General features: G+C 38.3%; 2 protein-coding genes across 2 annotated transcripts; both read left to right on the top strand.

Moving 5' to 3' along the window:
- The first annotated feature begins 1504 nt into the window (after nt 1-1504).
- On the top strand, nt 1505-15695 carry nploc4 (NPL4 homolog, ubiquitin recognition factor). Its single transcript, XM_056233714.1, has 17 exons — nt 1505-1662; nt 2712-2792; nt 6084-6193; nt 6316-6543; nt 6735-6783; nt 7473-7567; nt 7650-7773; nt 7894-8073; nt 9048-9134; nt 9724-9795; nt 9883-10009; nt 10225-10385; nt 11166-11237; nt 12695-12787; nt 13233-13352; nt 13608-13710; nt 13842-15695. The coding sequence occupies exons 1-17, from the start codon at nt 1648-1650 to the stop codon at nt 13997-13999; spliced, it is 1875 nt and encodes a 624-aa protein (XP_056089689.1). The 5' UTR covers nt 1505-1647; the 3' UTR covers nt 14000-15695.
- Nucleotides 15696-19513: 3818 nt separating this feature from the next.
- dnai2a (dynein, axonemal, intermediate chain 2a) lies at nt 19514-26104 on the top strand. The gene is given in 13 exon segments (XM_056233766.1): nt 19514-19613; nt 19616-19665; nt 20011-20181; nt 20719-20849; nt 20948-21090; nt 21168-21281; nt 21435-21574; nt 21724-21846; nt 21936-22156; nt 23524-23659; nt 23760-23906; nt 24115-24311; nt 26074-26104. Coding segments are annotated over 13 exon segments (1704 nt in total).
- Nucleotides 26105-26324: the final 220 nt, after the last annotated feature.

The raw sequence follows: 26324 nt of genomic DNA, 5'->3' as shown, positions 1-26324 counted from the left end.
GTTTCTTTTTCATGCTCCTGATATCAGTATAATAGTCAGTGGGTTGGGAAAAAATATCAGAGATGATTTAAAAAAAAAAGAATATGTTACAAAATTTTTTACAAATATAATGCATTAACTAAAATGTAAAGAATCCACTTCCACTTGTTGAATAAAATACAAAAATATAAACTTGTATAATATATACAGACTGAAAGTACAGATACTACTGGTCAAATATTACGAGTCCGACAAGTAAAAGTTGTAAAGACCTTTTTTTTACTTAAGTAAAATTACAGAAGTCCCTGTTTTTAAAAGTACTTAAGTATCAAAAGTAAAAAGTAAATTGTATAATTGCTGTAGGCTATATAATACTTACAGTAACTTATGCCTCTGAATATATGCCTGCCCTCATATCAATATCAAATTTATTTCTAGAACACAGTTCCAGGGATTGAATGTGAGATTAAATAAATGCACTCAATAAAGTCCACAATGGTTTCGGACACCCAAATGGCTGTTCCGTTAAATAGTGTCCTATTTAAAGTTTTTTGGCTTTTTGTATGAATATGTTAGCCTGACTGTTATCTATAAGCTAGTGTGCTCCAAAACAATGACACAATTTGCATTTAGAAGACCAAACCCAACGTTGAAAAGAAAATCGGGTTGACGTCAGAAACCAGCATCAGTCGGGTTCTGACGTCGGACAGACGTTGGATTTTGGTTGAAAATGAAAGTCGGTTTGACGTCAGAACCCGACTGATGTTGGTTTCTGACGTCAACTCGATTTTCTTTTTAACCACAATACAACTGTCCAACGTTGAAGATTAACGTCAATCTGACGTTGGATTCTGACATCAGCCTGATTTTCATTTTCAGCGGTTCTGAAAATCTGACTGATTTTCTGGGTTCTGACGTCAACCAAAAACATTCCCTAACTGACGTTACTTCTACTCAAGTACCTTGACAGAAATGTAATGGAGTAAAAAGTAAGACATTTGTCTTTCAATAGTGAAGTTAAAGTAAAAGGTTTCCAGAAAAAAGAATACTCAAGTAAAATACAGATACTCAAAAAGTGTACTTAAGTTACAGTCCACCTCTGAATATTTAAAGTAAAATATTTAAATTAATAAACATTAGCAGTGTCATTAAACAGTCAAAATTAAAATAAAATACTAAATAATAGTAACACACACACACACACACACACACACACACACACACACACACACACACACACACACACACACACACACACACACACACACACACACACACACACACACACACAGGCCACCGCAAATAAAGGTTAAATTACAGTATAACTTAAGTGTCATAAACTTTTATAAGATCTCTGGCAAAAAAATAAATATATATATAGTAATATATAATATATCAAATTCATTATATTTTGGGAAAAAATATATTGCCAACTTATTTTCGTTTTCTTTTTAAATGAAGATATACAGGAACATAACACATATCTCCTAGTTTCTATCCGGTGACTTTAAACATGATCCCGTCATAGCCCGGACTCATATAGATGTAGCACCGGCTCTGTGAGTTTGGCATCGCTGCATAGACCCGAGCAGATCACATAAACAGCGATATTAAAATACGACAAGTCTCATTTCAGCGACATCAAGAGGGACAGTTCATACCATCAACATGGCAGAAAACATAGTAAGTGTCAGTCTGCGTGTGTATGTTGGCAGTTTAAGTGAAGTCTGTCATCCAGTGATGAGGCAGCAGAATTGTTAGCATGATGCTAATGATCATACTCATCCAGATTCGTTCAGAAACGCATTAAACAATATTAACAACAGTTGTGTCCACCACTCATCTGACTCGTTAACTTATGATTAACCGCTATGGCTTGTTATTTCTGCTGAGGTTGACTTTATTTGGCTTGGCACAGGTTAATGAAGACAAGATTTAATCTAACTTAAATTAATAGTTGAGATATTACGCTATGACCTCAGTTAAGTTAGGATTGTTTTGAACTGTTGTGTTTCTGATAGTTTCATATCTGGGAAGTGAATTGACATTGAGTAACTTATTCAGGTGTTTTGAATGACACATTATATTTTGTTTAGCTTTTGTATTAAGAGCATACTGCGAGACCAGGAGTGTAGCTCTGTGTTTATATGATAATATGTAATAATAATATATCACTCTGTTAGATGTTTGGACATGGAGACGTGTGGCATGCGTATACCTCTGTACCGCTTTGAGTGTCAAATGTCAATGGTTTGCCCTCCAGCCACCTGTTTTCTTTTATTTGTACAACGGGCTTGTTTTGGGCTGATTAACAGTTGTGCTCGTTCCGTTTTAACCAAAGTGGTGCTCATTGCAGAGCCAAATGACATCCAGCTCCACCTCTCTGGACGCCATGGCTTGAGTTTGACCTAGTCCGGCTCCACCTTTGTGGATCTAATGGGTGGAGGGATAGAGTTATGGGTAGGGTTAGGATGTGGTTGGACCTTCTAGCTCCATCCATTATTACATCCCAAATTACATCCAGACAGGGGGAGCTGGATGTCCAGAACTGGAGGTCATGCTCCACCCATGGCTCTGCAGTGAGCTGCCTCTCTTTTAACTTGTTACTTGCATTATGCCTCTAATAGAGATTGATTGTCCATTGAAAGTGTGTACTTTTGCTTGTTGTTTGTATGTCATACATGTTGCACTAACCGTAAAAGTTCCCTTCCCTTATATTTGCTCATTGACAGATCATCCGTGTCCAATCTCCAAATGGAATGAAAAAAATCCCCTCAACAAAGCGTGAGACAGCTGCAGCTTTCCTTAAGAAGGTAAAGGGAATTCAAATTTGGCTCTAGATCTCTCTCTGTGCTATAATTTTCTTTCTCACATATGTAACTAAAAGATAAAAGCTGTACAATGATCTCCTTTTAACCTCTTATTGACAGTATGGCTGCACTGCATTATAGCAAATAATATTGTATATTCAAAAGTGTGGGTTATAAATTGTAATGTAAGGACATTTATAATGTTACAAAAGATTTCTATTTCCAATAAATGCTGTTCTTTTGATCACTTCCTATTCATCAAAGAATCCAGGAATTTTTTGATTAGGGTTTCTACAAGATTTTTAACCAGCACATCTTTTTTCAACGTTGATGATAATAAGAAATGTTTCTTGAGCACCAAATCTGCATATTATAATGCTTTCTGAAGAATCGTGGCTTTGCCATCACAAGAATAAATCTCATTTTAAATTGTATTTTATTTTGTAATTATATTTCACAATATTACTGTATCAAATTAATGCAGCCTTGGTGAGCATAAAATACTTCTTTCAAAAGCATTAAAAAATCTCACTGACCCCAAACTTTTGAACGGCAGTGTATAATATGTATTTGCTCTTAGAATGGAATGTAACTTTTATTAAAAAGATTTTGTAGCCAAGCAGATTAAGTGAAGTGGTAGTTTTTCATCTGCAGCAAAATCATTTAAATGAATATTGAATACACTGTCAAATTTATTTGCTCACCCTTCCCTATGACAGAATAGGTGTTACTATTCACCACAGATTGTATCCATTGTCATGCCTCTGCACTTATGCAACGGTTACATTCATAGCCTGTCAATAAAAAAGCTGAGAATAGCACTACAACAAATGCACAGCATCAGATCCTGAGTCATTAAAAGTGTCAGCACAGACTCCTTCTCCTGCTGAGAGCTGAATGTTGATTTATTAATGAGGCAGCTCTGAAAAAGGAGACCTACTGTATGTCCATATGCTGCAGGCTCACAGATGTGGGCCGCAGTGACGCGCGTCTCCGCTGTGGTGCAAAGCTTGATGGGTGGTGTGTTTGCTGCAGAGTCAGGAATGAACCAGGGCTTGGGGCCAAAATGCCACCGAAAGGCCAAAATATAAAATGTAGGGCACCTATATCAGGGTTATTATAGTTAGCTGAAACTTACGTGTGCCCACAGACGTGTGTTTGCTGAGCGTCTAATGCACACAAAATGGAAAACACTTCATGAGTTTCAAACTCGTCGTTGAGTTATACAGGATTTCCAGAAGACGTGTGTGTGTGTGTCGCGTTCTTTAACGGTCTGTCTGAAGCTGTCTAAGCGTTTATCAGGATCAACTAAACACTGTGGTTTTTTTTGGTTTTTTTTAACTATGTGAAGTTCATTGTTGGAGAAAACTCATTTATTAGATGCACACCAGTCTGCTGTCGTAGGCACATTTTCATTTAATTTTCTTTCTTTTTTTTAATATTTTCATGCCCTTAAACATAATGCTGAACAAAACGAAATGTTATTGGTTGCTTTACATGTTGGTCAGACGTTGTCTTGGGCAGTCCTTGGCCAATGAAACCTGCGATGGAGCCCAGACCTTCTACTGTCACTGAAGGTCTGGCTATGTGAGACTAGCTGACACCTAAAAAAAACAACAACAAAAAAACATTTTTGTTGCTTTAAATAAAATTTAAAAAAATATCTAATGTTCATTTAGCTTAACATATGTACTAAAATAACTTAATCCGAAATAAAATTAATAAAACCTATAGACATATTTAAAAAATAAATAAAAATAAATAAATAAATGAAACTGAAACTTTAACTACAATTAAAATGAAAACTAAAAAGCTGTTCAAAATATTAATAAAAACTAAAGTGTTTGCATGATACTAAAATAACACTGCGCTATAGTCTATTTCTCTTTTTTTAAGTTTGTTGTCTAACATGGATATATATTTCATTATATTATATTTCTAGGTCTGTCTTGTTATACATAAGGTAGAAAAGTAGTTGTAGGTGTCGGTGATCAAAATTCAGAATAAGTGCAGGAAAATGGTTTCAACATGTTACCCCATGGCAACCTCATGTCTTATCTAAATCTTGATTTTGATAGCTTAAATTGTTATTAGGATATAGAAATATATATGTCAGAGGATTTTGGATGTTTTTAGTTAAGGCTGTAGTTAAGACCGGCAGAGGGTTTGTGTTTGCCTGATCTAGACATTTCGGGGTCCGTTAAAGATTCATGTCTCTCAGCAGGAGAGCGAAGAGTGAGTCAGCGACCAATTTGAGACCGTCTCACTGTTTGATTTCGGCATTAAATAGCAGAAAAGGAACAGAGAGGAGTCTAGCTATGGCCTCTGAGTGAGAAATGTGTGGTTGTTCATCTTGTGTTCTAGTGCTTGGAGCAAAATAAATGCATAGAGATAGAGCGCATTTAGGCCACGCCCACACGGGGGGAGGGGTGTAATGACAATCCAACTGTCTCCTAGCTGTCTATCGACAGCTTATAAAAATTTATTTCTGTTTTTTATTTATTTTAGCTTGTTTGCTGTACACCCTGTCACATAGCAGCTTTTAGACATTATATTTTTTGTTATAAGTCAGAAATGATACAAAGTCAGTGGAGACAGTTGGATTGCCCCAACAATCAGGAAATTAATTATTTCATTCAGCGAGGAGGATGCATTAAATTGATAAATATTGTCTGTATTTTTTTTTTTTTTAATGGAGCCTTGGTTAGCATAAAAGATTCCTTTCAAAAACCTAGACTTACCGACCCCAAGCTTTTGAATGGTAATTTTTGGTAGTATTTTATCTGGTAGTATTTAGTCTGACCACACATAATTTTCAAGTTTAGATCTAGTAGCTTATTAATTGGTTAGTAGATTTTTGCATTATGTATGTCTCTATGTTCTAAGCCTTAATTTCTTTTGGGAATGAGTTGCATCTCTCTCATTTTGTTGCATCATCGTCTCAAATTCTTTCTCTTAAGCACTCTACTCTCATAACTTGATTAGAGTTTGAGGAATTGTATCTGCATGGCATTAGAGAGAGACTCACAGTCTGGCAGTCATCACTGCACAGTCTCTAAAAGTCAAATTATCATGACCGACACCACACATTTTGGATGCACCCCTTATTTAACTCATCAAAACTTTATTATCTTATTAGTAGAGACTCCAAAAGGTGGATTAGACATCCAAAATTGACCAAGAATGAGAACAACTGTGCTGCAGTTATATTAATTACATCAGTTTCAGGAATAAAAAAATAAAAAAAACTTGTTAACATCTTGTTTCTGACATCCTTTGTTGCCTTCTTTAAAGGTTGCCGAAGAGTTTGGCTTCAGTTCAAATGGTTTTTCAATCTACCTGAATCGGGACAAGACTGGAGAGATCCTGTCACAGAGTAAGACTCTCAGCCTGCTGAAAATCAAGTAAGTGTGCAGTTGTGAGAGATTGGGTTTACTCTGTTGTGCACGTGTGGGCTTGTGTCTTGCCAAGGGCATAGCATTGTGCTCAAGTAAACGTGACTGAGTTGTTTTTCTTTGTCTTTTAGGCATGGGGACATGCTTTATCTGTACCCATCCTCAGCTGGACCCTCCAGTGAGAACATGGACACAGCTCAGCCTCACACTTCTTCTTCATACCCCACCTTCCCTTCCTCCTCCTCCTCATCATCTTCTTTATCCCGCTCACACTCTGCACCACAGATCCCAGAGGATGAGATTGACCAGTATCTGTCCAAACAGGAGGGAAAGATCTACAGAAACAGAGACCCCCAGCTGTGAGTCGGCTTTTCTTTCCACACTACCTCGGAAACAGTTTTTATCTATATTGTTCTCAATTTCTAGAGTATTTTCATAGCATACTTTGGAGCTATTGCAATATGCAGCTTATTGAATAATTCATTGCAATATGAGGACTACAGAGTACTCAAGACACATTTGTATGGCATTCTTTTTCATTGTTTCTCAGGTGCCGGCATGGTCTCATGGGGAAATGTGTGCACTGCGTACCTTTAGAGGTATAAACTTGTGATCCTCCCTTGGAACAACAGAGTACTGATTGGAAAATTAGTCTAACCCAGTGGTTCTCAACCAGGTGCCCTTGGGAAACTTCCAGGGGGCCCCAAGATGACTTAAAATAAGCCAAAACAATCTTTAAAATAGCTAATAAAAAATCAAGATGAAAGCTCACATCTTATTTCAATTGTTCCTTCAACAACTATCATTTTTATATAAGAACCAGACTCTCCACAGTCTCGGAAAACCTGGATACGGAATTTTTAAAAGTGTGTTTTTAGACCTGGAAAAGTCATGGAAATTAATAAAGTCTGAAGATTGTTTTTATTTTTTTTTTAAAGTATTCTAATAATTTATCTCAATCACAAACAAGTTAATAAATATATGAATCTAATTTAAATGTAATCATTACAATTATTTTAATATATTGACACTCCTAGTTTCTGTAAATTAACAAGTTTAAAAACAAGAAGCTTTGTCATCACAGAAAAAGTACCTTAAATAAATATGTTGGTCTACATGGAATATTGTCTTGGATAATGAGGGGCCTTGATTTCAAAACGGTTGAGGACCGCTGGTCTAACCTAGATGTGCATCACAGAGAGTACTGATTACAATACTGCAGTTAAGACTGATCCACATGGCACAGAAGTACAGTTGCTATTTCTTCTTCCATTTTCTGTTTTAATAGCCTTTTGATGAAGACTATCTGAACCACCTCGACCCACCGGTCAAGCACATGTCCTTCCACGCCTACATCCGGAAACTCACGGGCGGAGCCGACAAGTTAGTGCTCCTGGCAGCTCTCCTCTCTTACCTGAATAAGACTGGAAATAAAGTGACTTAATGAAGTTTTCCTGTCTCTCAGGGGAAAGTTTGTGGCACTTGAGAATATCAGCTGTAAGATTAAATCTGGCTGTGAGGGTCATCCGCCATGGCCAGAGGGCATCTGTACCAAATGCCAACCCAGCGCCATCACTCTCAACAGACAGGTACCAAGCTACTCTATCTGTATCACAAACACCCTTAATTTCATCTAACTCTAATATTACATACAGACAAACTGTTCACTAGTGTCATGTGTTGAAACAAAAAAAAAATTCTTGTCGCAGAAATATCGACATGTGGACAACATCATGTTTGAGAACCACACCATTGCTGACCGTTTCCTTGACTTTTGGAGGAAGACGGGTAACCAGCGGATGGGGTACCTGTACGGACGCTACACTGAGCACAAAGACATCCCTCTCGGCCTTCGAGCAGAGGTTGCCGCCATTTATGAACCTCCTCAGGTGAGAGACTCAGACCTGACACAGAGTCAGTGGCCCATCATCCTTTACTGTAAATACAACAATAGCACTAAGTATGTTTTCATAATTTTAGTGATTGATTCTCTTTGCCAGGGTTCCTCAAATCCCATCCTGGAGCACCACTGTCCTGCAGTGTTTAGCTTAAACCATGATCAAACTCGCTTACCTGCAATTTTCTAGTAATACTGAAGACCTTGACTAGCTTGTTCAGGTGTGTTTAATTAGGGTTGGACTTAACCCTGCAGGGCAGTGGCGCCTCCAGGACTGGATTTGAGGAACCCTGCTCTAAGCTCTTGTGTGTTATCTGCACTAGTACCAGATAAACACAAGAGGGCAATAAAAGACTAACAGTTATAGTTAGGCTCCCATTCTCAGACTAAAGCTATTTCTGGTACTTCTGCTTCTGCTAAATGACAAATAAGTACATTTTCAAACTTTATTTATGGAAACTGAGTCATAATATATTAAAATAATTGAATTATAACAATTATAAATAATTTAAATAATTAAGGTCCATAATTTCGGATGTTTCAATAACTGAATGTTCTTTAGGTTTTACAATTTTAGACCAATTCATTTATGGAATTTAAAAATATATATGCATTATAAAAATGCCCATGACTTTTTGGCATTTATTTTTTAATTCCAAAAAATTCAAGAAATCACACTTTTTAAATTCCCTCATATATCCAGGTTTTCCAAAACTGTTTATATATATATATATATGACATTTGTTGAATTAATTAATTTAAAAAAAAAAAATGTATTCACCATGTCTGCCATTTCATCCAAATTGCCACTCGATGATTATTAAAGTTATGCAGTATTGCAATTCATTGCTGTAGTTCCTTAAACATGCATGTATTGAACTATTTGATTTAAAAAGGTCAAGTATTATTTTCTGCTATTTCCTGCTTCATGTTCTCTTCCTTTGCCACCCGTGTGCTATGACTCAGATCGGAACCCAGAATAGCTTGGAATTGATTGAAGATCCCAAGGCAGAAGCAGTTGAGGAGATGGCTGCAAAACTGGGCCTACGGAAGGTGAGAGACCTTTTCCATGCCTCTTTAAAAGTAGTTTATCAAAGAAATCACATTTTACCCAAATTATTAAAGACAACGGGATTTAAAATGGTCCGTTCGAGGGAGAGGAGAGAGAAGGGTTGCTTTAATGACAAAAGCACAACATATCACAGGTGGCTCCCATCGGGACCAATAAGCAAAAAAAATTCATAGTTTTGCGGTAATTCATATTTTGTCAGAACCTCTAGTAAATTACATGTCTCTTCAGGATCTTGGGAGAATCGAGATCTCTATTTGAAACATACATTTGTGATTCTCAATTTATCAAGAATCGTGCATCTCTTCCATATATATAGGTGGAAAGCTGGATGCTTTTATTGAAGATCTGCCATAGTGTAGTCATTCATCCCTTGAGTCTAATAGGATTCTTCGAGTTCCTCTCTCTCCACACCTCTATGACTTCCATATGATACTTTCAAGTTACTTGCTGATGGATGATAGAAGTGTCCCTTGTTTGTGCCTGAGCATGTGGAACAGCTTCCAAATGTAGTTCTGACACACAGAAACTGTAAAGCTGTTTTTGATTACTAATATCAGCTATTTTTTTCAGGTGGGGTGGATTTTCACAGATCTGCTGTCAGAGGACACCAGGATAGGCACCGTTCGCTACACCAGAAACAAGGTGAGTAGACAAATGAAAGATGAGGCTAACTACATGGTGTGTTCTAATATCATTATATTGATCAATGGATATGTTTCATCTGTTCAGGATTCATACTTCCTTAGTGCAGAGGAATGCATCACAGCTGGACACTTCCAGAACCAACAATCCAATGCGTGTCGGCTTTCTCCAGATGGACATTTTGGATCCAAGTTTGTCACAGTGGTGGCAACAGGTATGCAGCGTCCTCCTTTACATGAGATTTACTGCTGCTGTTCTGTTATCCAGTGAGGTGATAAATTTAGGCATTTGGTTGTGTCAAATCCCTGTTTGGTATTTGCTTCAAGGCTGATAAATCACTGTCTGTTTCAGTTCATGCTGTTTTTTAGCACAGAGCGTTTTATTGGTATCTGTGAAAAATAAAGGTTTATAATATTTGTGTGTTGGCAGGTGGTCCCGATAACCAGGTGCACTTTGAGGGGTATCAGGTGTCCAATCAGTGCATGGCTCTGGTGAGGGATGAGTGTCTACTTCCCTGCAGAGATGCTCCTGAACTGGGCTTTGCCAAAGAGTCCAGCACAGAGCAGTACGTCCCTGATGTCTTCTATAAGGTACTGGACTAAAACGCTCCTCACACATCATGCTATGAAACATAGATGCTAAATGCATACAGTCATGATGCATGCACATACAATACACTACGTTCACTTTTCTATTTTTATATATTTTAAAGCTTAATTTCATTCTGTGATTTGCAAAGCTGACTTTTCAGCATCATTACTCCAGTCTTCAGTCACATGATCCTTGAAAAATCATTCTAATATGCTGTTTTGGTGCTCAAGAAACAAAGTTTTGCTGCCTAGTATTTTTGTTGGAACCATTATACTTTTTTCCCCTGTATTCTTTAATGAATAGAATGTTTGAAAGCGCAAACATAGATTTTTTTTGTAACCATACAAGTCTTTACTGTTACTTTGGATCAATTTAATGCATCATTGGTGAATTAAAGTATTAATTTTCTTTAAAAAGAATCTTACTCACCCCAAACCTTTGAACAGAAGTATAAATGCACATTTTCAATACAGTCACACAGCTTTAAGTGGTATCAGGTTTTTTGACACTCTTTACATTTTCATTTCTGTTCCAGCATGTAACTGTAGCCATGATCATCATATCACTTGCAGGTTTTAACTGATCTCTCTGACCAATCTGAGCTTTCCTTTTACCTGAGCTTGTCATATTTATTAAAAAAGAGAGAATGAAAGTTAATGTCTATTGCTTGTGGCATAAACCATCTTATCAGCATCACTTCTGCCACAGGAATGAAGGGGATTAGTTGACAGTGATGCATAAAAAGGTTAAAAATTTCTGATCTTTTTCTTCACCTTCAGGATACAGACAAATTCGGCAATGACATCACGCATTTAGCCCGACCGCTGCCAGTGGAGTACTTGATCATTGACGTGAGTAGTTGTCATGTTGTTACAACCACATACTTTTGCACTGATCATACTCTAGACCTTCAACCTACACATGCCAGTCAAAAAGCCAATGGTGTATGGCGTTATATGTGTGCCTCAATCCTGAGCGAGTAATTGTACGTTTTGAGCACAGAGAACTATATTTTGCAAGCACATTGCATTATATTTTGAACAGAAATTAACAATCGCAAAAAAAAAAAAAATCGTTTGAGCAAAGAAAAAACGATTCCGTGCTCAATAAATGTATTTGCTATTATCCATATTAACGTGCAATAAAAGCCCCTCTCACGCAGTTTACAGGTGCTCTCTCACAAACTTATTCTCTGCGCTCCTGTCAAGTCCCTCTCTCTCTCTCTCAACCTCTTAATTCTGTGCGCGCTCAACTCTTGACACACATGCTCGCTCAACATACAACTGCGATATAAGTGTGCCACAAAATCAACCAATCGGAAAATTAAAGGTCAATTGTGATTGGCTGTTGGTCTCCAATCAAATCGCTAGTAGAACCAAAGCCCGTCTGGTAGAACTATCCACTACAGCATCAAGCTTACTGGGAAAAAAAAAGAAAAAATAACTGACTACAGCGAAACTAATGGATTAAAACACATTTTGGTAAGTATTTTTTATTATTATTAACTTAAAGGTGTCTTGTTAGTTTTGTGTATTATAATGCTGTTGAGTTGTTTAACTTATAATATTACAGTAGCCTATATCTCCTATTGTGACTAAAGTTAGTTTGACTTATCCTTTTCACCATTTGACTCTGTCATGTTTGATGCTGGCTAGAGAAGACATCTAACCATAAAATTCATTTTTCGTCTTTGTGCTGCATGGTGATTGGAGACCAACAGCCAATCACAATTGACCTTTAATTTTCCGATTGGTTGATTTTGTGGCACACTTGTAACGCTGTTGTATGTTGAGCGTGTGTGTCAAGAGTTGAGCGCGCACAGAACTAAGAGGTTGAGAGAGAGAGGGACTTGACAGGAGCGCAGAGAATAAGTTTGTGAGAGAGCACCTGTAAACTGCGTGAGAGGGGTTATTATTGCACGTTGATATGGATAATAGCAAATACATTTATTGAGCACGGAATCGTTTTATCTTTGCTCAAAGGTTTTTTTTTTTTTTGCGATTTGTTAATTTCTGTTCAAAATATAATGCAATGTGCTTGCAAAATGTAGTTCTCTGTGCTCAAAACGTACAATTACTCGCTCAGGATTGAGGCACACATTTAACGCCATAATGGTGTAGGGGAGTAGATTTATACAATCGTTAAAGACCCAACAGAGAGCCATGTGCCAATTATGGTACATGGCATCAAACTGGCTGTAAACAAATGGCCCATTCCTTATTGACCCCCTAAACTTTCCTTAATTTAATGCTATGAAAATAAATGAATGCTTTCATAGTCTTTTGTTTTGCATTGCTCTTTTTTTCAGATCACCACCACTTTCCCAAAAGACCCTGTGTTCACCTTCTCCTCTACTTTTCGCTTCCCCATTGAAAACAGAGACGCTTTGGGAGAGACCCAGGTACACATTTAGGGTCGAATTTACTAAATGGCAAATTAGCGTGAGTAAAATCCCATAAAAGCACAGATGGGAGTGGAAAATTCTGCGCGTGATCTACTGACGATGTGCACATTAAAGAACACAGACGCAGCCGGATCATTTCCATAATGACCAACGCAATCTACCAAGAGCAGCGCAAATCAGCATCTGGTTTAAGACATGCTTTTTTTGGTAGTTAAATAATAGCGCAAATACCAGTAAATTGACTACCGCAGCCCTTAGTACATCGCGTTGTGATGCATCTAAATACTCCCATAAATTGTGTGTCTGAAAGGGAAACTCCTACAATTTACATTTTATTTTAAAATGTTACTTTTTAACATTTTTTGACTGTGGTCAAAGTAGAGTCATACCTCTGGAAGTATAGTTCTTTGTTAAATATTCACTTAAAAATGTGTGTGTGCAGGACTTCCACAGTTTAGCGACGTATCTTTCCCAGTGTTCTTCCTCCTCCTCCTTCCTGGGCATCGTCTCAGATTTCCACCTGCTCCTCTTTCTTGTCACCAATGAGGTCATGCCCTTAGAGGTGAGTTTTTCTTTGTATTTATCTATATACACACACAACACACTCTCCTAGTTAACCCTGTAATTCCTTCCCTTTTTTTTGCTTCTTCAGGTTATCATGCTTAGTTTTTATTTAGTTCCTGTGTATACACAACTGATACTTGTTGTTTGTTGTACTATACTACTACACTTGTTTTTGTCAAGTGTGAACTTCAGCTTATAAAAAGTTTATTTATTTTGCCTGACAACCTCATCCCCTTCCCTCTTATATCTACAGGACAGCATCGGACTACTGCTGGATGCAGTGAAGACATCCAATGAGGAATTGGCTCAGACCTGGAAGAAATCAGAGCAATGGGCCACAATCGATCAGCTCTGCAGTGAGTAGTCATGCGCAGTTATTTTTTGTATTATTTAGTGTTTTTGTTAAGGAGTTCATTGATGAGAGCATCTCCATTTTGATATTATAATCAAAGATGGGTCTTGTTCTTTTTTTAATTCTTTATCCCAGACACAGTTGGAGGGCAGCCATCGGGATCTATGGATTATGCCATGGGTGGCCAAACTCTCCCACAGTCCTCTTCGGCTGTGTGGTCCTGCCTCCACTGCACCTTCATGAACCAACCTGGCACCGAGCACTGCGAGATGTGCAGTTTGCCTCGCAGCTAAAACAACAAGAATTCGGGCTGAACCGTACATCCCACCGGGAACAGCAGTGAGAGTGGGTGTGCTTCCCCGTATTCCTGCCGTTGTAGTATGCCTAATCCTTAACTCCTCCCCTCCCTCACTGACTGTGTCGGATCTAAACGCCTATGCCAGCCGCGTGCTTGAATATGCGCCCCAATCCAACGCTGTGAGCTGCATCACTTGGATGATGAATGATGGCCGAAGATGATGGGTTTTACCCATGTAGCACTCTCTGTGTGAGCCCAGTGCATTCTGGGACTTTTATTTTGACAAAGCACTTGGGCGAAGCTCCTTTCACCCTACTCATCTCCCTTTGCGGTCCAATATAATCTTTCAGCGCCATTGGTGAAACATGATCAATTTCTCTGATATTAAACGTCTTTCCCCAACTATCACTGAGGATGTTGTGTAAATAATAAACAGAGAAGGAATAATGCTGTTATTTAATTTCAGAAGATTTTATATGTTGAGAGAAATGACTTTTTCAAGCCCATTTTTAGGTGAATGTGCAGCTGAAAGATCTTTCACGTCACCACGGTTTCTTAGATCTTCAACCATAGTGTTGCAAGTTCAGAACACTTTCTTCACCCAACATGCATGCTTTCTTGATATACTTCCATTCATTTCCTTCACATAATCCTTCACTTTGTTTTGATGGACGATGATTTTCCTTGAGCATCAGTTTTAAACGCTTGATTAGATTGGAGTTTGAATGGTTAGTTTGGCTGCAGACCCAGAGTGTGGTTCCTTTTCCTTAAGATTGTAATTGACCATTGACTTCTGAAGGCCTAAGAATCTGTGCTTTGATTGGTTTATTTTTGCGTCGTAAAAACTGTAGCCACTCAACTTTGGCGCTGGTACCCTTTTCTGCACCATTTCACTGTCATCACCCTTTCCTTTTCAATTTCCCCTTCCGTCCCCTTGACGCTTGTCGAGATTTCAATTATGCTGATTTTATTTCCACCGTTCAGCCCTTGAGGAGCCTGTATCATTGCCCCTTCAAAGGGTTCTGTCAGGGCCATCTCTGAACACGCTCACCCACCTGTCGGCTCCACATCTGGTAGGAATAGAGAGATTGATTGATGGGGAAGGAACAGAGCTACAAATATAAAAGCAAAAGTCTAAACTTAGTCCACTTGATTGACATCTTTGCCCTTGGACTTCACATTTTTGTAAACCAGCCTCATAGATCTTTTAAATTGGTCTGTGTAATCTAGACAGATTTTACTGGCTGGACACAGGGTTACACTGTCTTTTGACAGACTTTTTTTCCATTTGGTCATGACTTCCTTAATGTTTTAGAAACCAGCCCAAAGACATGATCTCTTAAATATGCATTCAGGAGAATTTCAGCCTTCTGAAATGATCTAGATGTTTACATTGCGTTATATTTTGTAGAGTTTCTTTAAATTTCTTGATTCCTAAACTCACCCATAATTTCCGGCACTGTAAAATTCAGTCTATTGGTTCACTTAAATAGGCACACATTGATCTTTGTCCACAGGATAAAGTCTATTTTTGGTTTAAAAATTTGAGGTTGTACACAGTCTTTCCTCTGAGCTGCGGATAGCTGTACTTACATTGTCACAAAACACAGGTGCCCTGAGTTGTATGCTTTCAATTGGTTTTGGGTTTTTAAATAAGAGAATAGTTCAACAATAAAACCGATTACTTTGGATGCTGTGGTCTTGTCTTTTTTTTTTTTTGCTTGATTTTTATTTAATTTAATTTTTTTGTTCTTACAAAACTCATGCATTAATTTTATTCAACAACAAATTTTGGTTGTACAAAATTATATCGTTTTTGTCCTAATGATTCATTTCCAAGATAAGAGAGACAAAATGGGGCCCTGTGCTGCTTGATGTATCGCTTTACATATACTTCAAGGGCTCTACATACAGTAGATCCCAAACAAATGGAGCATATGGACTTATTCAAAGGTTTGGTTTTAAAATAGGTCTTCTGCTGAGTGGAGATGCATGGACATCATAATACCTACCGCTTCCATTTTAGGTTAATTTATGAAAGCTGCACCTGAACTTTGATTGTTCAAATTGTTTTAACAAATCAGTTATTTTTTAGAATAAAAAGTGTAACCTGAGGTGGGATACTTTACAGAATGTTTTTAAAAATGACTACGCCAATTTTTGTGTTTCATAAAAACAAAAACAATGGTTGAAGAATAGACCTGAAGTTTTACCTCCAGCCAATCAGAAGGACCTCATGTGTGTGGCAGATGAGTCGCTGGAATGCTGAGGTAGAGTGAACTCGACATCAAACATCTTACCTGAAGCTCTCTGAAGTTCAATCTATAACCCCAGACACATCTGGATCCTATCCTCTCAACATAACTCTTTATCTCTCTCTAACCTTCCCTCCACAGAAGTGATGACCAATTTTATGGGACAGTTGTTGGTCCTTGAGTTTTATTTTTATTTTTTACCTTTGAACGTTCAAATTTGGAAGAGGTGATTGGCATGTTGTTGTCGCTGTCAGTATGGTTTTAGCCGATGTGAACACATCCACACCAGTGAAAATAGGTAGGTATGGAAACCTTATACGTCATATACTTGTAATGGGTTAATCTAACATTAAATAGTTTTAAATGGTTGTTATATATTATTCCTTTACCATTATTTTCTCTCAGATGTTTGACCCTATTATTATTTTTTTTACCCTGTACAGAGTTCTATAGATTTGCCTATACCGTAGTTGTGTATCCAATTAAACTGTTGGTTAGGTATATTGAATATACATGAAAAAGGCAGATGGGTCCTTGATTTATAAGCTGTTTGTCTTATAAAAGAAAGTGTGATATTGAAACTGAAACATAACTCCGCTTTTAGACACAACCCTAGCCAGTGGGTGGGATTAGGTCAGGGTGAATATATAAAGCCAGAAAGACACATTTTACATTTTATAATTATTTCATTGGCTCACGAGACCAGACCCACCTCAGGTACAGTATGCACTTCTTTCTAGCAATAAAATGGTAATTTCACAAAATATTATTTTGATTTTCATATTGGCAGTACTTCAATATGAATACATTATTTAACCCCATCATCTCTTAGCCAGTGTAAACAATCACAAATGTTTGTGATTATGTGAATTTATTTGTTTACACAGGAATGAATTGTCTCATATCGTTACTTTTTGTGCTCTCCATGGGAGCTGCTCAGAAAAGCACAAGACAGACTTCAGAGTGGGACTACAGAGCTGAAGGTGAAATACTGAATATGTACAATAAAAGCTACTATTTACCTTTAAAAGCTTTTGAAATGTTATATAATTGCAAATGTAAGTTATCTATTTTTGTGTGTGTATATATATGATCACACATATCCCCCCTCCATTTGTTAGCTGAGAAAGTGAACTTGAGAGGATGTGCCAATCTCACCTTAGTCTTGGATAACTGGAAATATGCCATCATGACCCAAGTCAAAGACCTCCTTCTGAATGATCACAATACAGTGCTACCAGACTATGGAAGGTACGGTAAATGCCTAGGTTTATAAATATATATAGAGAGAGAGAGAGAGAGAGAGAGAGAGAGAGAGAGAGAGAGAGAGAGAGAGAGAGAGAGAGAGAGAGAGAGAGAGAGATGCGTACAACTGGACCTTTTACTAAAGAGAAGTTACTTTTGAAACGGAACTAAAGTGTGTAAGCGTGTCTCTTTTCACACTTGTCCCATTTAATGTGGTCTTTTCAGGATTCAGCCATTATCTGATGCCCTAAATGACCTCTACAAGGAATTTAACTCTTTGAAAGAGAGACTTGCAGAGCTGACCACAAAGTTTGAGGGCATAGAGTTGTTTGTGGATGAAGCCCGAACCGGCAGGAGTCACTCACCTCCTCGAGTGGAGCGCCCACCTCCTGAGGGAGAGGGAAATCCAGCTGAGCATCAGCCTGGCACAAGACAGGGGCGCAGGAGCAGGGTGGTGGTGCGAAGAGTTAAGAAACCTGATAATTCACAAGTTTAGGACTGATTCAGGTATCTTCTACACAAGACAAGATTTATTGTACATTAATGTATCTAGATTGAAAAAAAAATCTATTTAATGTCTCTACCAAGTTTCTCAGGTGAGAAAATGTAAGCTTTTTGGAATATTTAGACAATGTATGGTATGGGTCAATGTCAGGCTTTACTCTTTTTGATGCTCTTTTCACATTTATTCATTCTAATTGGATTCAAATAATGTAATGATGAACAATGGCAGCAGCTTTTGTTTTTTTTAGATTATCTGTACTTCTGTTCATTTTTCCTTTTTAACTTGTGAATACATTGTATAACATTATTACAACAAATAAAAAAATTAAAACAATGTTTTTTATTTATTTAGTTTTTTTGTTCCTACAGTAGTCGGTGGTGTAATATGGTAAGGAATTGGCTGCATTGCCCGAATTCGCCCCCCTGTCTATGCCTTCGCCCCATAGACGGTAAGGTTCGCCCTAGTAGCCTAGTAGCCTACCCGATGTCAGCATTAAATCTAATTAATATTCATGATGCACGTATGTTTATTTCTATTATCTACAGTAGCCAAAACAAAAATTACTCCGCCCTATATGAAAAATTGCTTAAATACTCAGTCCCGTGACAATATTAATGGGTTTCCTCTGGCCCGAGAATCCGAGAATGACGTTATCAGTGTCGGTTATATTTTGAGTCTTGCACATTCTGTCAGTGTCAAGGTAAGTCAACGGCAGATTTTTCAAACCTAAAATATCTTAAAAAGGTTAACTTACACATCAATAATTACATAAATGTGTGGAGAAGAACTAAAAATAAGACGAGAAGAACTAAAAATAAGACGAGATTCAGTAATTATTAGCTTTAATTGTGCCATGTTTGCCGAGACATGAGATTTGAACGTTTAGTGTTTAGGAAGGTTTTTTCCGCCACAGAATATAAACCAAAAAATAGCCACTTTTTATCTCACAATTCTGACTTTTCCCCTAAGAATTGCGAGTTTAATCGCACAATTCCGAGGAAAAGTCAGAAATGCGAGATGTAAGTTAAACTCTCAACTGTGAGATAAAAGTCGCAATTATCTTTTAAAACGTTTTATTCTGTGGCTGAAACAAGCTTCCACAGCGCTCTCTAGTGGCGGATATTGTTTCCTACAGCAAAATGTTTAGCACACAGTCGTACTAAGTTACCAAAATTGTCTGTTTTATGGGTCATTCTTGTTATGATGTAAGTTACCTTTAAACTCTGTGGAAATAAAGAGCTGAAGTTAGCTATTCATTGCCCAGTAATGTAGAAGGGAAGGGTATGGACTGGCCATTGTTACGAAAGGGTGTCTACAAACTTTCTTTTTTTTATTGTTTTCATTTAATAAATAAAATTTGAAATAAATCAAGTAGTACAAAAAAAAAAATCATAGAATTAAATCCTATTATTTAATGTTGATTTTTGTACATATAACGTCTCTTTATGCCCCTCCCTGGCCCTATTTACATGTCCCTATCCCATTTTTTCCTTTAGCTTTCAAAATGGACACCGAGTGCAGTGAGTCATGTAACATTTCAGAAAGTATGGTGGTGCAGGAGGACATCCCGCCTGACCCTTCTCTGGCCACCGACTTAATAGTAAGAGATCTGTAGTTCTAGGCACACAATTCCACAAGGAATTGTCACAGAATGAGGTGAGAAGAGCAACAATGATGTGAACAGCAGTGAGATTTGTCAAATATGACTGTTTTGTCTTTTACTATAGGTTACATGCAAAATGATTCTCTTAATCATAACTAAACATGATAAATTTGCTAAATGGCTTTAAAAAAAATCTAAATTTTTTCAGACTATATTTTCTTGCCCCATTTCCTTTTTTTAAAAGCATAAACTACTACATGGGAAATCTTATTAACCATGAGATACAAAAAAATAACTTAATTCAAGATATATTTCCATCCTCTTTTTTTGAGATTAATATTTTATCCAGGATATTAGGACATGGTGGAGACATGAAAATGTCTTTTTGACCTGTTCAGGTGGACGCAGAGACTCAAATTGACTCTGAGACAGTGTCACATGGAATGAACCATGCAGAGGGGGGGTGGCCGAAAACGATGGATGCAGGCGACATTGAGGCAACTGGCCGCTACAGGAAGAAAGTGCAGAAGGATGTGTGTTATCAGAACACGGTTATGGAAATTGCTACTGTGAGTGCCAACACCATAACCACAATTACCATTTAAAAAAGAAAAACATTTTAGCAGTATGTCAGGATCTGTAGTGTTTAAGGAATAGTTCAGCTAAAGATAAAAAATACTGTACTTCTGACCACCATCATGTTGTTTTAAACCCAAGTGATGAGGCGGGTGCATTATTTGTATGATTCTTTTATACTTTTATGGTGCTTTTGCCTTTTGAAGCTTGAAAGCTGTAGTTTCCATTCATTGCAATTGCATAGGCATTGACAGTGCAATTGCATAAAACAATAACAATCTTCTGGACTTCTTTTGTGTTCAAGTCACATGGTTTTGGAAGTTGGAACAACATGAGAGTAAAGAATGTCCTTTAAGACAGCAGGGAGATAATTCAATTGAATCTGGTTTTGGTTTCATATTTTATCTCCATCTTTCTCAGAACTGCTATTTAAATCTCACAGATGCAGTAGGTACCCTATAGGGTCCTCAGTAGAGTTCATGAAGTGATTGTAATTCTGAGTCTGAGTATTGTCTTCCTGTCCGCTGCAGGTCACGGAACACTGTGTCAAGCAGAGCAAAGCTGACATCTACTCAGATTTTTATCAAGCTAAGAGGGTGGTGAAGAAAAAGAAGCCGAGCCATCAGCAAGAGCCATCAGCGAGAACAATCAATGTGTTCAGGTGAGCACATGGACACCTTGTTTAGACATAGGTAGGTAGATGCAGTATGTCATTTCTGTCCCACTCATGTAACTAAAACCCTATGTGATTTTCTCTAGAGACCCAAATAAAAAAAAGCGTGCTGCCACCAGTTTGTCCTGGCATCCACTCGATAATCATAAACTAGCTGTTGCCTACTCTTGCCTGGAATTTCAGAGAGCACCTAAAGATATGAGCTTTGACTCATATATATGGAACACTGGTATGTAATGCACATATATTATTCTGGCACACATACCACTCTTGGTAATAATTGTACTTATTTATTCCCACCTACAGAAAAAAGCAATAAACCGGAGATGACTCTGAAACCTGTATCTCCACTTGTTTGTCTGGAGTACAACCCCAAAGATATTCACATCCTTGTTGGGGGAGGCTACAATGGACAAATCGGTCTGTTTTTATTATGAATGGTTATATAAGGCCTCTTCAATCCATCTGATCTGAAACACTCAAGCTCAGAGATGCAGTCCTTACAGTCTACTGTTTATGTGCCATTTAGATGTCTTTACTGTCCTCTAGTCAGAAAGTTTGCCCTATTTCCAGGCTATTGGGACACACGGAGCGGCAGCCGGCCAGTACAGATGTCCGCCATTGAGCATAGCCATAGAGATCCTGTCTACAAGGTCATCTGGCTGCAGTCAAAGATATGCACTGAAACTTTCTCAGCTTCTACAGATGGTCAGGTCTGTCTACCGTGACACAACAGTCTACAAACAATTAAATAAGCCAACAATATTTCACAGCACCTTTTTGAACTGGACAGCTATAACAAACCCTTCAAATTAGTCATGTTATGTACTGTAAACTCAAAGAAGTATCTGTATGACTCCAGGTACTGTTCTGGGACATTCGAAAGATGAGTGAGCCCAGCAAGCGGCTCGTGCTTGACCCCAGTAAGACGGGAAACTGTGACAATGCTTTTGGTGCCGTCTCAATGGAGTTTGAGAACACTATGGTAAGAGCAGTTTTCATTTTGTTTGGCCTATTCCCTTGTGGAAACTCATGTTAAAAATGTTAAAGTTTTTTTCCTTTCGATTACACAAGGCCAAGTTTATGGTAGGCACAGAGCAGGGGGTTGTGGTCTCATGTAATCGCAAGTTAGAAACCCCAAACGAGTCGATTGTTGGCACATACCACGGACACCATGGCCCCATTTACGCCTTGCAGAGGAACCCTTTCTTTCCGAAGTACTTCTTGACCGTGGGTGATTGCACTGCCCGCATCTGGTCAGAGGACATCAATGAGACCTCCATCATGTCCACCAAGTAAGAACCTCTGTGTTGTGGTTATGAAATACTGACAGAGCAGCATTTATACCTCTCAGATGGGTTGTATTTTATGTGTAATGTACATTTAGATCAACTATACTTTAAGTTATTGGTTCTCAATCAGGGGGCCAGAGGATGACTTTAATTTTGATTTGAATTTATTTATATATAAAAAAAAAAGTATTTAAATTAATAAATTATTATTATTATTTTATGAAAATAATTTAACTCTAATTTTAGAAATTATTATTAAAAGTTATTTAAAAAAAACCCCCCCACATAAAATCAACATGTCCAGGGCTGTATTACAGAGATTTCCTATCTTAATTATTGACTTAATATTATAACAAGTTATATTTCCTAAATGAAAGTACAATGGTTACTGGTATACAGAATAACTTCTGGAATTACAGAATTAATTATAGTTAATATATTAAATTAATTAAGCATATTGATTGAATAAATCAATAAAAATGTCTGAAAAGTCAAAAAAGGTGGAGAACCACTGCTTTAAAGGGTTAGTTCACCCAAAAATGAAAATTCTGTCAGTAATTACTCACCCTCATGTTGTTCCAACCCTGTAAGACTTTCGTTCATCTTCGGAACACAAATTAAGATATTTTTGATTAAATCTGAGAGCTGGATCACTCCTCCATAGGCTTCTTAAGGGATCGAAACTGGCCGGCCCAAAAGTTATGAAAGACATCGTTAAAATAGTCCAAGTGACTACAGTGGCTCAATCTTAAGTTTATCAAGCGACGAGAATACTTTTTGTGTGCAAAAAACAAACAAAAATAACGACTTTATTCAACTAATCATTTCCTTCTCTGTTCGGCCGTGATATTTCACGTAGTGAAACTACGCAAAGCTTCTAGGTTGTACGTCACGCATCACACACATGACCAGCGTCGGCCAATAGTGAGCCTACGTGTGACGTGCAACCTAAAGGCTTTGCGCAATATCACTACGTGAAATATTTTACGGCCGTACAGAGAAGGAAATGAGTTGAATAAAGTCGTTATTTTTGTTTGTTTTTTGCGCACAAAAAGTATTCTCGTCGCTTGATAAACTTAAGATTGAGCCACTGTAGTCACTCGGACTATTTTAACGATGTCTTTCATAACTTTTGGGCCGGTCAGGTTCGATCCCTTAAGAAGCCTATGGAGGAGTGATCCAGCTCTCAGATTTAATCAAAAATATCTTAATTTGTGTTCCGAAGATGAACGAAAGTCTTACGGGGTTGGAACAACATGAGGGTGAGTAATTACTGACAGAATTTTCATTTTTGGGTGAACTAACCCTTTAAAGAGTTGTTTGGTGCATCTACTTCCACAAGAGCCAATATTTCTAATCTGTTTCTACAGAAATCACATGACTTATCTGTTAGATGGCTGTTGGAGTCCAGTCAGACCCTCTGTCTTCTTTACGGTGAAGATGGATGGGACTTTGGATGTATGGGACATACTATTTAAACAGAAGGATCCTACTCTCAGTCTCAAAGTCAGTCTTAAATATTTCCTTTTCATACTGAGAATGTCTCCCACTTAAATATAGAATTATTATTTGTTTATACTGTTTGTGTTTTTTTTCTTCTTCACAGGTTTGTGACGAAGCTTTGTACAGCATCCGTGTACAAAATAAAGACAGTTTGGTGTGCTGTGGATCTCAGCTGGGAACCGTCAAACTGCTGAGGATGTCACCAAGCCTGTTCAGACTGAAGAAGAATGAGAAGGCCTTGGTCTCAGAGGTGGGACACAAATACACCTTCCTTCACATGTGCAAACACATTCACTCTTTAATATTCATATTGCCTTGAAATCAGAGTAAATGATGACAAGATATTTATTTATGAATGAAATATTCCTTTAAAAGATATATGATTCTATAACACAAAATAATTTTTAGTCGTGTAGATGTACACTGAACTGTTGGAGTGGATTTTTGCTTCATTGCAGATGTTTGAACGTGAGACCCGGAGAGGGAAGGTTCTGGAATCTCAGTACAAAGATAGGAATCAAATAAAACAAAGCTGCTCCAAAGAGGATGAGGGGGGGGAAGGAGACATTGAGGAACTGCTGGGCTGTATAGAGATGGAGTTTTTTGAGAACGAGGATTTTGAGATGAAAATAGAGGATGAGGAGAAAGAGAGAAGGTTAGGAATAGAGAATGTGATCTTTTCCACACTTCCATCCTGGCCAAGGAACCAATGTAAGCGGTCCTACTCGACCTGCTCGGAGCGGGATTCGAACCCGCGTCTCTGGCCTGTTAGGCAGCGTGCTAACAAGGACGCTAAAGACTGGAGTCTAAGGGGCAGTTCACATGTTGCGTCTTTTGCGCGCTTAAGTTCGTGATCTTAAATATAGACAAGCGCACTTAAATAGAGAGCGATGCGCAACGCGCTTGTTTTTCCCAGGCACGTCTACACTGCAGCAAGATGAAAATATCTCAACTTTTCAGAATGCTGCAAACGCACTGTAGGTCATGACAAGAACCAACCGATCAGCTTCAGCCTTTCCTTAACAACATCGAAAGCTCAGCCAAGATGGGCGAACAGCTGATCATAGCTGTACAGGGCAGGTTTTTTATTTCTCATCTCATAAATATAACTAGTAGTAGAGCTAATGGAAATCCAGCCCTTGCATTAGCCCTTTGCTGAAACTTCTTCGCCTTCATGGAGAACATGGCTCATGCATGCTTAGCAACAGCAGCTCTCCCGGTTGCTTTTGAAAAGAGGAGAAAGTTGCACGGCCAGCTTTTTCCATGTGTTTTTAGATGTGACGTGAACGGCCCCTAAAGATGTCAGGCGCCAGCGTGCCTCTTGAGGCTAGGGGAGTGAAGTTTACATCCACAGCTCTTAGGTCCTGTCCCAAATGGCACCCTAAGCACTTGCGGTCTTCCGACGTGTCCGCACTTTCGTGACGTAACGCCACTTTGACTTTCAGGAAGAAGTCTGCTGTGGAGCTCGCATCAGTGCGGGCTCTGCAAAAGTGCGCATCAAGGGCACATATCAACTGCAAAGGGGGGCGCTCGCGAGCACACTTCTGAAACCTAAAATGACAAATGGGACACCCTGGCTGCTTTTCAATTCTTATTTGTGCATCCTCGTTTCCTTTCCTCGCTTCCTTTACTCGCGTCTTAGCTCCACCCCTTCAGATTGCGAGGGAAGGATGCAAGAAAAAAGACTCAAAGGACGGAGGGATCTAAGAAAAGCTTATTTGTATATTGGAATTTTCTTGATCATTCGAGCACCACTTCACTGCGTCATCAGCTGCGCTCAAAGGATCTACCTTATAGCTCATAGCTCCTCTGGAAGCTTCCTCACTCCTCATTCCTCGTCTCTTCGCAGTGCAATTAGAGAATTGAGATGTTCCTCAAGATGGCTGAGCTCGATCAGTTTCCGGGTGATGGGATGGAGGACGGAGGAAATGAGGAGGGATATTGAGAAGCACCCCTTACTGTCTTATGGACTTAACGGACATGCGCATACGGCAGCCATTGCAAGTCCACAAGATCAAAAGTGCATATGAAGTGTGCCATTTGGGCAGGGCCTTACTAGCTTGCATCCATTACACTCAACTCCTTAAACCTCACTCCCAATGCACCAACATGTAACTGGTCCCTGCTCCGAGCGGGCTTCGAACCGCCGTGTCTGGCATGATAGGCGGGCGCGCTAACCAGGACGCTAAAGTTTAAAAGCGTCAGAGTGAAGTTTATATGCACTACTCTTACTAGCTTGCCTCCGTTACATGTGCAAACAGTTTTTACTTGGTTTTTACTTTAAATCGTTTCACTGTCAATAATATGTTGTGTAAAATATGTCAATAATCATATACCAGACTACAAAAGAAATGTAGTTTGGCTAGTCTCAAAGTTTTGGATCTATGTTTTCTAAGGTTGTTTCTTGTCCCCTGCAGGAAAATAATGTGTGAGGAGACATCTAAGTAGAACACTGCTTCCAAACATGCCAAAACGAGGACGTTTTTCCAAGTGCAAATAGACTTTAAATCAGTTCTGTCTAAAGTAAATTGAAACAAGCATCCACGATGAATTACTCTTCCTGCTTCACATCAGTTTGTTGAACATTTATTTTTTTGAAGGTCATAACTTTAGCATAGACAATTGTACACATATCAACTCTGCTGTTATAAGTTTAAGACAAGCCTAG

Source organism: Rhinichthys klamathensis, unplaced genomic scaffold (assembly GCF_029890125.1).
Source record: "Rhinichthys klamathensis goyatoka isolate OS25496 unplaced genomic scaffold, OSU_Roscu_1.1 h1tg000376l_1, whole genome shotgun sequence".
Lineage (NCBI taxonomy): Eukaryota > Metazoa > Chordata > Actinopteri > Cypriniformes > Leuciscidae > Rhinichthys > Rhinichthys klamathensis.
This window is presented reverse-complemented; position numbering and strand designations above follow the sequence as displayed.

Bases quoted from the DNA above. Each gene is read 5' to 3' on its own strand.
- nploc4 (XM_056233714.1), top strand. The intron at 2,793-6,083 runs GTAAAGGGAATT...CCTTCTTTAAAG, and splicing joins CTGCAGCTTTCCTTAAGAAG to GTTGCCGAAGAGTTTGGCTT. The intron at 6,194-6,315 runs GTAAGTGTGCAG...TTTGTCTTTTAG, and splicing joins CTCAGCCTGCTGAAAATCAA to GCATGGGGACATGCTTTATC.